Raw genomic sequence first — 11,990 nt, 5'->3', positions numbered from 1 at the left:
TTTTTGTTTTTCGAGACAGGGTTTCTCTGTGTAGCCCTGGCTGTCCTGGAACTCACTTTGTAGACCAGGCTGGCCTCGAACTCAGAAATCTGTCTGCCTCTGCCTCTGCCTCTCAAGTGCTGGGATTAAAGGCGTGAGCCACCACGCCAGCAAGTAATTTTTTTTAAACAGGGCCTCACTATGTGTCTCAGGCTGTCATGAAATTCACTGTGTAGACTGGCTTTGGACTCACCGAGATCTGCTTGCCTTTGCCTCCCAAATACTGGGATTAAAGGAATGTGCCACCATGCCTGGTCCATTACCACGGTCTTCAGGTCAGAGCTGGAGGACGTAATGTTCACATATCTTTGTGACTCTACATCGATCACATACGGACATAATAAATAATAAATTAAAATATCATTTAAAACTTAACCGTTGACAGGTATGGTGGTGTACATGTTTAATTCCAGCACTGAGGGTGTAGAGGCATGTAGATCTTTGTGAGTTTGAGGCAAGCCTGGGTTATATCTTGAGTTGCAGGCCACCCAAGAGCTACATAGTGAGACTCTGTCTCAAAACAACAATAATAATAACATACACTTTAAAAGGTTGACTGCTAGTGTGTACAAGCCCTAGGTTCTTGCCCCAGTACTACCAAAAAAAAAAAGTTACTGAAGGACTTATTTATCTGTTAAATTTTTTGTTTCATATTTTTTGTTTGTTTTGTTTTTCAAGACAAGATATCTTGGCGTAGCCCTGGAACTCGCTCTCTAGACTAGGCCAGCCTTGAACTCACAGAGATCTACCTGCCTTTGCCTCCCAAGTGCTGGTATTAAAGATTTGCACCACCATCACCCAGTGCAAGCTGTTCTATTTCTTTAGACCTTAGTCAATCCAGGAAGGGAATACACAGGCAAGAAGGACAGCAGGTGATCCTACCCTTTTACTGACGTCCAGCTGCTAAGACTGGCCATGTGTGTGAGTTCCATGGGTGTCAAACTGAAAGCCACAGCCCTTTTGGAGTACTGTGGTCTGCGCCAAAAGGCTGACTCTCCTGACAGCCCTTAGCATGACCTGCCGCCTTATTATCTCCCTTACCCCGCTGTGAAGTGATGCTTGAGTAGCAGCTCACTTCTTGGGAATGGATCTCACCTGTCTCTGCTTCTGTTCTGTTTTAGCAGTGTGGCTCCTGCAGTGATGGAGCTCAGGCCTGTGCCTTGTCGAATAGTATGCATCCCATCAGGTGCCTGGGTGCCTGTGGCTGTAACTTAGAATTGCTTCTGTCTTTTGTAGATCCCGCCCCCACAGCCAAGCTGTCGTCATGGTGATTGGCAGTGAGGAACATTTTGAAGATTTTGGTGAGGGCAGTGAGGCAGAGCTGTCCCCGGAGACCCTCTGTAATGGGGAGCTGGACTGCGAAGACCCTGCTTTTCTCACGCCCAGGTGACACCTTGCACTGTTCATGGTCTACTCCCTCTCTATATCTAGTGTTGGGGAGACCCCTCTGTTGGGCCTGTGCTGGTCAGGAAGCTTGTCCATATAGCTAAAACCACAGAGAAGTTCTGAGCCAGTCTCAGAGTGAAGTCTAGCTGAGGCCCTCTTGTCTGTCTGTCACTGATTACTCTATGGCCTGTGGCTGGTTTTGAGGGACACTGTAGAATCATAAGCCAGGCTCTCTTAGGAACTAATATTGGCCAGGTTTTCTGAAAAGTTCTAAGTTTTAAGTAAACCAGGCTATGATATCTAGTAGACAAGATGAAGATGCTCACTCTCTTTAAGTTGTGCCTCACGACATTGACTTGTGTGCTCACTAGACCCTGCCTGGCTTATCTGAAGACCCAGGTAGTCCCTCTGGAGCATTCCATCTAAGGAAACCACTGCCTCTCAGTGGAGCCTGGGCCTGGCTGGACAGCTCTTCCATATTGCCAACATCTCCTGTTTGCTTTCATGTTCCTGGATTTTGTGATGCTTTTGTGTCTACTTTAGCTCAGTTACCATGACAGCACAGACATGTGGGACCAGTGCTAGGAGGGTTATCTGTACACCCCACCTGGGCCTCCTGCTCATACACCACCTCAAAGGTGTGCTGGCTGTGGCGTGGGGTCACCTCCTGCTCATACACCACCTCAAAGGTGTGCTGGCTGTGGCGTGGGGTCGCCTCCTGCTCATACACCACCTCAAAGGTGTACTGGCTATGACGTGGGATCTCTGAGTGCATCCTGGGCACTCAGCCCTCTTGCGAGGAGTCCTAGGGACTTTGAGTTGAAGTCGCGGACTTATTCCAGAATTTGGTATTTGTGCATCCATGTGTCAGTCTCTCCTGTTTGTGAAGTTTGCCCCATCTCCAGCCTGGTGTTTTCAATCTAAATTGTAATTTCCACACTACATTTTATATATTCCTTTCTATTATTCTTTAAATTGAACTTCCAGATTAGCTTTCCATGGCCTGTGGGTCCTACCCTAGGGATGAGGTTGACCAGAACAGATGCATCATGATAGTGCACTAAGAGCTTGTTGAACTGGAATCATGGGAGTTGAGTCCCAGCATCCCCACAAGGTTGACAAAATCCCACGTTAGCACAGATCTGAAAAGCATGAGCCTACCAATGCACCGTTTGTTTGTTTGTTTGTTTGTTTGAGACAGTAATATCATCTCAAAATAACAAAAACCCAGCAAATAAACTCCCCTGGAGGCACACTTTGATGTCACTTTCACGTGACTTCCACAGGGGATAAGGATACATTATCTTCCTATTAAGTGGGGTTCTGTGTTATAGCTCTCACTGCCCAACAGGGGGCATGTGTCCAGGCTCCCCAGGGTGATGTAAGGCAGGGCTCATGGTCGTCCCAGCAGCACAGCCAGCGCCTTGGACAGTCCACTCTCTTCCTCTGCTTCTGACCTGTGCATTTAACACCTCTTCCCTTGTGCCTGGCAAAGATAATCTAACTGGGCCTCCTCTCTCCTGGCTGGCCCTCTGTCTTTCTAGCTCCAACCCTCTTGCCTCAAAGCTGTGCGACGTCCTCACTGACGAGGCCTTTGAGTTTTACTGTAGCCAGTGCCACAAACAGATCAACCGCCTTGAGGATCTGTCTGCCCGCCTGACCGATCTTGAGATGAATAGGTAATGTGAGGACCTAGTGTTACCTGTGCTGACGGAGACTCCCACTGCAGTGCTCCCCACTCCTGGGTGCTGTCCGTAGTGCTCCTGCTCGGGTCACCTCTTCTAGCAAGGCACTCTAACATTGGGACTCTCCTGCGGCCCGGCTGTCCCTGCATGCCTTGATCTGGCTTGCTGCCTATGTCCCATCTCCTTTATGTACGTGGCTACCTTGCTGACTGCTGTCCTTGTTGAAGAAGACAGTCTTAACACGTGAAAGAGGATACTCCAGCAGTTTACAAAGATGAGTCACAGGAACCAGAGCTGGGGAATTGAAAGATGGGTTTTTGAAATCAAATTTGTTGCTGGGAGGTGGCAGCACACACTTTTAATCCAGCAGAGGCAGTCAGATTTCTGAGTTTGAGGCCAGCCTAGTCTGTAGATCGAGTTCCAGGACAGCCAGAGCTACACAGAGAAATCCTGTCTTGAAAAGGCAGAACAAAATTCATAAGTAGTTTGTTTCCTGGAATGTTAATTTAGTCTTGCTCACCTGTGCTCTGGGGGCCTCAAGTTCTGTAGGGTGGGTTGAATTCAGAGGGACTTAGCATTGCTTCCTTACACCTCGTGCCTGCTGCTCCTCTGCCTGGTCTCCTGTGCATTTCTTTTTTTCTTTTTTTTTTTTTTTTTTTTAAGATTTATTTATTATATGTAAGTACACTGTAGCTATCTTCAGACACTCCAGAAGAGGGAGTCAGATCTTGTTATGGATGGTTATGAGCCACCATGTGGTTGCTGGGATTTGAACTCTGGACCTTCGGAAGAGCAGTTGGGTGCTCTTACCCACTGAGCCATCTCACCAGCCCCCTCCTGTACATTTCTTATCTCTGCCCTTTGTCCCACTGCCTCTGTGACCAGGCCCAGCAGAACCAGCATTCCAGCCAAGTTCCCCTTGCTGGCTCTTTGCAACTTCACATTCTCAGAGGAAACATCTTTGGGTTCTTTGTTCACCTCAACATTTGCCAGATGCCATTAGCTCAGTGTGAAGAGGGACACACCCTTGGCTGGGGGACTTTTAGGAGAAGGGTCTGGAGAAGAGAAGGGCCATATGTGATGCTACCAATAGCATCTTCTGCTAGACTTAGGTGGTGAGTGGCCACACAGGCTCCTGTCGGGCAGCACTGTTACTGCAGGAAGGCAGAGCATCTCAGGAGTGGAGCACACTTGGAGGTGTATGAGCAGCTGCCCCTTGTCTGCCCCGCCATTGCAGGACTGGATCTATACCTCTGTCCTGTTCCAGACCCTGTACCTTAACCCATCGTGGTACCCATGACATGTTAGCTTTTTTTCCTGTGTTCTGCGCAGCATCACAAAGCTAGAGGCCTTTAGCCAATACCCAGCCAAGTAGGATAAGGCCAGTCGGGAAGGATCAGAGGGAGCCTGGTGGGGTCCTGGTCACAAATCCAGTAGTAGTCTTTGAAGGCATGTTTTGGCAAGACTTAGAACATAAAAATTGGTCTCTGGTGATTCCAGAAACCCTTCCAGTTCCCAGTATAGGGCACATAGGCTTTCCCCTGCCATGCGTTCAGTGCTAGGAAGGAGTCAGCTGTGTTCTTCCTGCTGGTGAACCATCCTACTATTGATGAGTGAGTGGGTTTGAGTTACAGATATGTTGTAATGGAAGATCGGTCTGTTGTCTCAGTCACTGCAGACGTTTCCAGTGCTGAAAAACTGCCTGGAAGATGATGGTGATCATGCCAGTTAGGCCTCCTGGGGCTGTGTCAGACTAGTATGTGACTCAGCATGACCAGTGGGACCTCTCCCAGGTAAATGCTCTGTAGGTATAGAGAGACTTTACTGTTAGTTAGGACACAGCTGATACTAGAACCTGAATACTAGCAAAAGAGCTGAGTCGTGCCTCCTGGCCATCATGGATTGCCTCAGGATAAGCTTCATGACCTCACCATAGAACAGGGAGGGCCGCGCAGCGCTCTTGTAGCTGCTGTGTTCTTTAGGTACCTGGAAGCATCAGTCAAGACGATCCATTTGATAGAAATCAAGCCGTCTGATTTACTCAGAGTTATTTTGAAAATTGTAATCTGTTGCGGGATTTGCTGGTCCAGAGGCTGATAGTTTCACAGAGCAATCTGTTCTAATTGTTCAAGGAGTGTCCGTTATTGTAAGACATCAGCACATTTGTACAGTGCTAGTCAGGAGTCCAGTCAGGAGAGGGAGCCAAACAGTAGCTGCTCAGGGACTACGCTGTGAGAGTGGATGCACAGGTGCCCACCCATGCATTGACAAGAATTCTGAGAGCAGGAATAGCAAACAGCACCCAAGAGCTCCAAATCCTGCTACCACCCTTCCTTCAGCACTCTGCAGCCCTGTCCAAATGGCACAGCTCAGTCGTCTGTAGGCGCCATGTCTCTCCAGTGCCTTCTAGTGGCACAGTGGAGCATCACAAATGAAAATGGATCCCAGCAGTGTATGTCCCAGAGCCGCCACAAAGGATGATTCTGAACCCAGCTGAAGTGATAAAGGGATGACTTGTGCACCACGCACCGCTCCAGGTAGATTGCCTGCCTGGCCCTTGAAAGAAGAAGAGGAAGCTGTGAGCTGAAACAGGTGGTTCTGCCTGAACACATGCCCACAGCTTCAGAAGGGAGGCCATGCTCTGACTGGCTCAGAGTCAAAAGAGGCGTGTCCAGCCTGTTCTTGCTGCCGTAGGTGTTGCTGCCCTGAGGTGGCTCCAGGAAGGGTCTCTAAATCCCCATCCTACAGATATTTGCAGTGTGAAGTCTCAGGACCCAGGTCAAAATGATTACACACTGTCCTGCCACAGGAGGGCCTGTGTGATAGCAGTCCATTGGGATAGTGGCTTCAGAAGCACTTGGGGACATGACGGTGGCCAGTGGCGTAGAGCTAGGTGCAGTCCGCTGGCGGGTTTTAGCACTGGGCTTGGTTTCTGTTGAGGGCTCAGGCTGTGCCCTTTACAGAGGCGCTGTGCATGTCCTCTGCTGTGCAGAGTGGGCATTGTGTGCATGCGGCTTGCTGGGGGCAAGGGGCTGCATGCCTGTGCCCTGCGATTCATCCCCCCCCCCCCGCCCAAGCTTCCTGTTTCCTCCCGTCCTTCGGTCTGTTCCCTGACACTATTTTCCTGTTTGTTTGGTTTTTGCATAGCCCAGCCAAGCGGCTCTCCAGCAGGAAGGTGGCAAGGTAAGCAGAGCCTCGATCATTTGCTGAAAATCTTGTGAAATATACTTGTAGTCATAGATTCTGAACAACATTTTAGAAAATACTCTCTTCCAGGTGTGGTTTGGGTTTTTTTTAATCAAACTTTCAAGTCATATTTCATGGTTTGGGATGGAAAGCAATGAGGGGAGTGGTTGTGGGACAGATTTCTAGGGCTGCTCATAGCAGCTTCTCCTGTTTCCTTGCCCTTACACACACCCTGTAAGGGCTGGAGTGGGCAGCAGTCTCCCTGTGTCTGCGGTCGGAGTCAGCCTCTTAGAACTGCCTCTTGCCAGCCCAGAAGCTCTCATGGAGGGAGAGGGGGAGGAAAAGGTCTTGCTAGAGTCTTGGTTTTTGTCTTTTGGGGGAGGGGGTTGTTTTGGTGTTTTGTGTGAGTTTTTTGTTGTTGTTTTGTTTCGTCTTGTTTGCTTTGGGGGACAGGGTTTCTCTGTGTAGCCCTGGCTGTCTTGGAACTCACTCTGTAGACCAGGCTGGCCTGCAGCTCAAGAGATCCACCTGCCTCTGCCTCCCGAGTGCTCTGATTAAAGATGTGCGCCACCACCTTGTAACTAGCTCTTGCTAGTCTTAAAGGCCAGCTCTTGTCTTTGGAGTTTGGCTGCTGTCATCTTCCTGCCATGGAAGGCGAGTTGTGCTTCTGCCTGATAGCTGGCTCCTGGACAGTCCTCACTGTGGTCCTTGTTCAGGGGCTAAGGCTCTGACACCCTTCTTCTTCTTCTTTTTTTTTTCTTCGAGACAGAGTTTCTCTGTGTAGCCCTGGCTATCCTGGAACTCACTCTGTAGACCAGGCTGGCCTCAAACTCAGAGATCTGCCTGCCTCTGCCTCCCGAGTGCTGGGATTAAAGGCGTGCGCCACCACGCTCGGCTAGTCTGACACCCTTCTTAAGGCCAGGCTCAGGCAGTACTGTGTTTCCTTCTGAGACAAGTCACCACTGAGTCCGTGGTCACCACTGTGCTGCTCTGCTGTCGGGTTCTGAGTCTCTCTGGTCTCCACTGGCCAGCCTTCTCGTGGGTTCTGAGTCTCTCTGGTCTCCACTGGCCAGCCTTCTCGTGGGTTCTGAGTNGGGTTCTGAGTCTCTCTGGTCTCCACTGGCCAGCCTTCTCGTGGGTTCTGAGTCTCTCTGGTCTCCACTGGCCAGCCTTCTCGTGGGTTCTGAGTCTCTCTGGTCTCCACTGGCCAGCCTTCTCGTGGGTTCTGAATCTCTCCGGTCTCCACTGGCCAGCCTTCTCGTGGGGTCATGGGTCTCCACTGGCCAGCCTTCTCGTGGGTTCTGAGTCTCTCCAGTCTCCACTGGCCGGCCTTCTCGTGGGGTCATGAGAGAGTACGCCCTCCTGTTTGTACAGGATATCTCCTGCTTTCACCACTAGGATCCTCCCTCCACCTTGTGAATTTGTTTCAGAGATTGAAGTCACACAGCTCCTTGCCCCAGCCTTGTCTTTTTGTTTTGCATATCTTCCTGTGACTTCCTGAGCTGGGAGGGGCCTGGAGGTGAAACTGAGACCTTGAGTGGGAGTGTCCTTTGGCTGATTTGGGTTAAGGTTATGGTTTTCCTTAGATTTTTCTGGAGTCATTGGTCACAGCCTTTGGTACTAGAGTTGCTACTAAGTCTATCAACTTGTTTCTTTATGGTTTTTCTCTCTCTGGAAGCTTTGTTTGTTTGTTTGTTTTTTTGTTTTGTTTTTTGTTTTTTGTTTTTCGAGACAGGGTTTCTCTGTATAGCCCTGGCTGACCTGGAACTCACTCTGTAGACCAGGCTGGCCTGGAACTCAGAAATCCACCTGCCTCTGCCTCCCAAGTGCTGGGATTAAAGGCGTGCACCACCACGCCTGGCTTCTCTGGAAGCTTTTAAAATGTTGTCTTGTCTTCAGAAGATCATAATTTTAGCTTGTTTGGTTAGCTACAGACCTATAATCACAACTACTTGGGAGGTTGAGGCAGGAGATTCAACTTAGCTGCTATTTCAAAATTTTACAAAAATTCTGGGAATACAGCTCAGTGATAAAGTGCATGCCTAACATGTATGGGCCTTGGTTCATTCCCTAAACCGTTCAAAACAAAGAAAAAGGAAAGGAAACAAAAGATGATAAATTTGATGAGACTTGTTGCAAGGCCTCTTTCTCATTAATCATGAGAAGCATAGCAAAGCTGAGGCGACTGACCCAGATGCTGCGCTGGCTACTAGCATCTCTAGTGCAGCTGTCTTGCTGTGAATCCTCATCCTGGAGCAGTGGCCTCCTGGCAGCTTGGGGTCTGGAAGAAACAAGCAGTATCTACACTTGACCTCCTCTGGTTGTCACCTCTTCAGGAAGGGACTACACTGTAGTAATGCCATGGCCATTCAGCTGTACTTACAGATCGGCAAGGAGTGGCTTGGCCACCCTGCTGGCCTCGTCCTGAGAAACAGAGCCTGGAGGACTGCCATGTGAGCTCAGCTTCCCTGCTGAGTTGCTAACAGGGCCAGGGCAGCTGCCCGGCACTGTGTCTAAAGAAAATCACAGAGTCAGAGGACTCACATGGCCTGAGAAGGCTGGGCAGAGAAAATCAGAGTCAGAGGACTCACGTGGCCTGAGAAGGTTGGGCAGTGAAGTCTGATCCTTTGAAATAGACTCAGAATTTAGTTTTCTTGTCAGATGTATTTGTTACAACAAAACTCAGCTTTCACGTTCATAGTTAATTCACGAATAAGAAATACTTCCTGCAGTGTACCTGCAGGACGCCAAAGCATAGACGCAGATATTATAAGTCACTGTGCCCTTAACTCTTCCCTAGGATCCTCGGGAAACACAGAACGGCTGACTTGTAGTTCACACAGTAGAATGGCCAGCCCTTTGTGTGTTGAGGTTAAGATGGGTGTTTGCAGTGCCCAGCTGTGGCTCTTGGACCTGTCTGTGTCCGCGAAGCTGTTCCCTCCCTGCCCCATCTATGGAAACGGACTGGGCCTCTCCTTGAGGCATCTGATTTAGAGTTGGCCCAGTGGGACTTACAGCAGAGGCTTATTTCTACCTCCTGTGGGTCTTTGAGGGTCCCAGAACCTCATGTTTCTCTTGGTGGCCACAGTCCTGTCTCTTGGGGATTCTTGAGTGGAGTTGGTGAAGGAAGAGCCCCTCTTCTTTTTTTTTTTTTTTTTTTTTGTTTTGTTTTGTTTTGTTTTGTTTTGTTTGAGACAGGGTTTCTCTATAGTCCTGGCTGTCCTGGAACTCACTCTGTAGACCAGGCTGGCCTCGAACTCAGAAATTCGCCTGTCTCTGCCTCCCAAGTGCTGGGATTAAAGACGTGCACTGCCACCACCACCCAGCAGAGCCCCTCTTCTTGCTGGGGATTGAATAAGCCACACTCCCTATGCCAAACAAGCTCAGTGGCAGAGAGAGGGCCACATGCTGGGTCCTGAGGGGCAGTGAGAGGGCCACATGCTGGGTCCTGAGGGGCAGAGAGAGGGCCACATGCTGGGTCCTGAGGGGCAGTGAGAGGGCCACATGCTGGGTCCTGAGGGGCAGCATGTTCCCCATCCTGAGACAGGCCTTGGCCCTTGCCCAGAGTGTCCTCTGGGGTCTAGGTGGACAGTTTCCTGTCCTGGGTGTGACATCAGATTGAGGGCAAGGTCCTATTTCCAAGTAGTGGCTGACTGAGAACATACTGTTGGTCAGCACCCCTTTGAGGATCTGAGGATACACAGAGCAGACTGTAGAAGTAAGCGATTCTCCCAGTGTGCTGCATGGTTTATAATTTCAGAGCACAGAGCTAGCTAGCTTCCTTTCCTGGTAAAACATTCGTGAGGGGGGCGGGGGAGGTGGGATGTCCAAGCTCAGTCAGTGAGGAAGGAAACAGCCTCATTCACTGATAAGGCCAAGCGGCCACAGCCGAATCCTCACTCTGCCGACTCCTTCCCCAAGCTGTCTATAAAATGCCGGTGTTGAAACCTCACTGAGACCCTGACTTGCTTGCAGATTGTCCCCTATTTCATAAGACAAGGCTCAGTAAGCTTGAATGCTTTATTGGGGTCACTCACACATATGTGAGTGTCAGGCTGTCAGCCTTAGGGCCTGGCCCCACGTGTGGGGGACAAACTCAGCACACAGCTTTGCTGCTGCTTCTATATAAGCCCCGAAGGGTGTGCGAGCTGCTGCTAATTAGCCTTACCAGCTAAACAGGGTAGTCTGAACCATGAGCAAGTGTCCATCTGAGGCATCCCTGTCCAGGCATCTGCACCTGAGGCGTGGCCCCTGCTGAGAGTGCCGAGAGTGGTCCTTGCTGTTACACGAGACTGTGGGGCTGCTGTCTGGACCTGGCCCCCCGGTCAGCATCCTTGTCCACTGGCACTGGTGCCCTAGAGGATTGTGTACCTGGTTCTTATCTAGTTAGTTCAACTGGACCTAGGTCGACCTGTGACCCACAATATAATCTGAGTGACTCGTGGGGTTCATAGCACCCTTGGGACCCTTAACTGTCAGTACCACAGAGAACACACTAGAAACCCAGTGTCAAGAAGGTATGATGGTACAGCCCTTTAATCCCAGCAGAGGCAGGTGGAGCTCTGAATTTGAGGCCAATTTTGGTCTACATGTTGAGTTCCAAACTAACCAGCCAACATCTGCAAGGCAAGATGCGTCTCAGAACAGAAACAACAAAATGTCTGTAGTGCTTGCAGAGTGGGACTGAAGCAGGAAGGCAGACTGTAAGTGAAGGTGAAAAGCCCAGTGTCGCCATCAGCAACAGACATTCCATACATGGAAGTGTACTGGACAGGAGGCAGCGCCTGAATGAGTACCTGATAGTCCTCTCGTGGGTACAGCCCTCTCGTGGACGCGGTCCTCTCTCTCGTGGACACGATCCTGTTTCATACCTTGGTGAGGGATGATGTGCTTTATTGCACTCTGGTCCAAAGTTCCCTGTTGGTGCCCTCAGCTGACAGGGAGAGACGTGCTGTCAGGCTCCAAAGGGTGCAGGGAGGACCCAGGCTCCAGAAGGCACTCTTGGTTCCCGGCTTCTTGGTAAAGGCTTCTGGCCCAGGGACACTCCTTAGTGGTGCTTTGATCAGGAGAACACTGCCCCCCAGGAGGAGTGAGGCCGTGTGATGCTGGCCTCTTCCTTTCAGAGGGACTTGGAAGTGCTCTTGTGTGAAGAACCTGTGGTTTGTATTTTCCCACTCTTCCCTCTGCTGTTGGTTCTTTTCTGTAGGTATCTGCACCAGTCGGGGACTCTGACTATGGAGGCCCTGGAGGACCCTCCCCCAGAGCCTGTGGAGTGCCCAGAGGAGGACATTGCAGACAAGGTAGGTGCTGCATGCTGTGGGCTGGGCAGAGGGGAAAGGCAGTAAGACCAGAAGGTGACGGGGCTGAGGGCCTGCCTGTCCCGTGGGCTCTGGTAGATAGTGGGTGGTGCTTGGCAGCACCTGGTCTCTTTTTCACACTTGAGTATTGTGGGGACAGCTCAGCAGTGGTGTCATCTAGCTAATTAGATCCTTTGTTCAGCCCTGGTCCCTTCAAATGCTTATGTTATAAAAGGGACATTTCATAGGATTTGAGCAGAGCAAGCCATGAGTAGAACTAAACAGGAGCCATACTATTTTATCATGTCTTCTTTTTTTTTTTTTTTTTTTTTTTGGTTTTTCGAGACAGGGTTTCTCTGTGTAGCTCTGGCTGTCCTGGAACTCACTTTGTAGACCA

The 11,990-nt window shown here is 50.1% G+C and overlaps 1 protein-coding gene across 3 annotated transcripts in view; it reads left to right on the top strand.

Annotated features, from left to right (window-relative positions):
* Positions 1-11,990, top strand: part of Rab11fip3 (RAB11 family interacting protein 3) — an 84,109-nt gene that overhangs the window by 57,263 nt on the left and 14,856 nt on the right. For 2 of the 3 annotated variants that reach the window (XM_021221449.2, XM_021221448.2), the window contains 3 exons: positions 1,276-1,425; positions 6,258-6,293; positions 11,503-11,596. In XM_021221449.2, the coding sequence (XP_021077108.1) occupies positions 1,276-1,425; positions 6,258-6,293; positions 11,503-11,596 (280 nt within the window). Of the gene's footprint in view, positions 1-1,275; positions 1,426-2,969; positions 3,105-6,257; positions 6,294-11,502; positions 11,597-11,990 lie in introns of all 3 variants that reach the window. The other variant, XM_021221447.2, reaches the window with a different exon arrangement.

The sequence above is a fragment of the Mus pahari genome, chromosome 21, assembly GCF_900095145.1.
Source record: "Mus pahari chromosome 21, PAHARI_EIJ_v1.1, whole genome shotgun sequence".
In the NCBI taxonomy this organism is placed as follows: Eukaryota; Metazoa; Chordata; class Mammalia; order Rodentia; family Muridae; genus Mus; species Mus pahari.
Note: the sequence above shows the minus strand (reverse complement) of the source record. Positions and strands in the feature narration are given on the sequence as shown.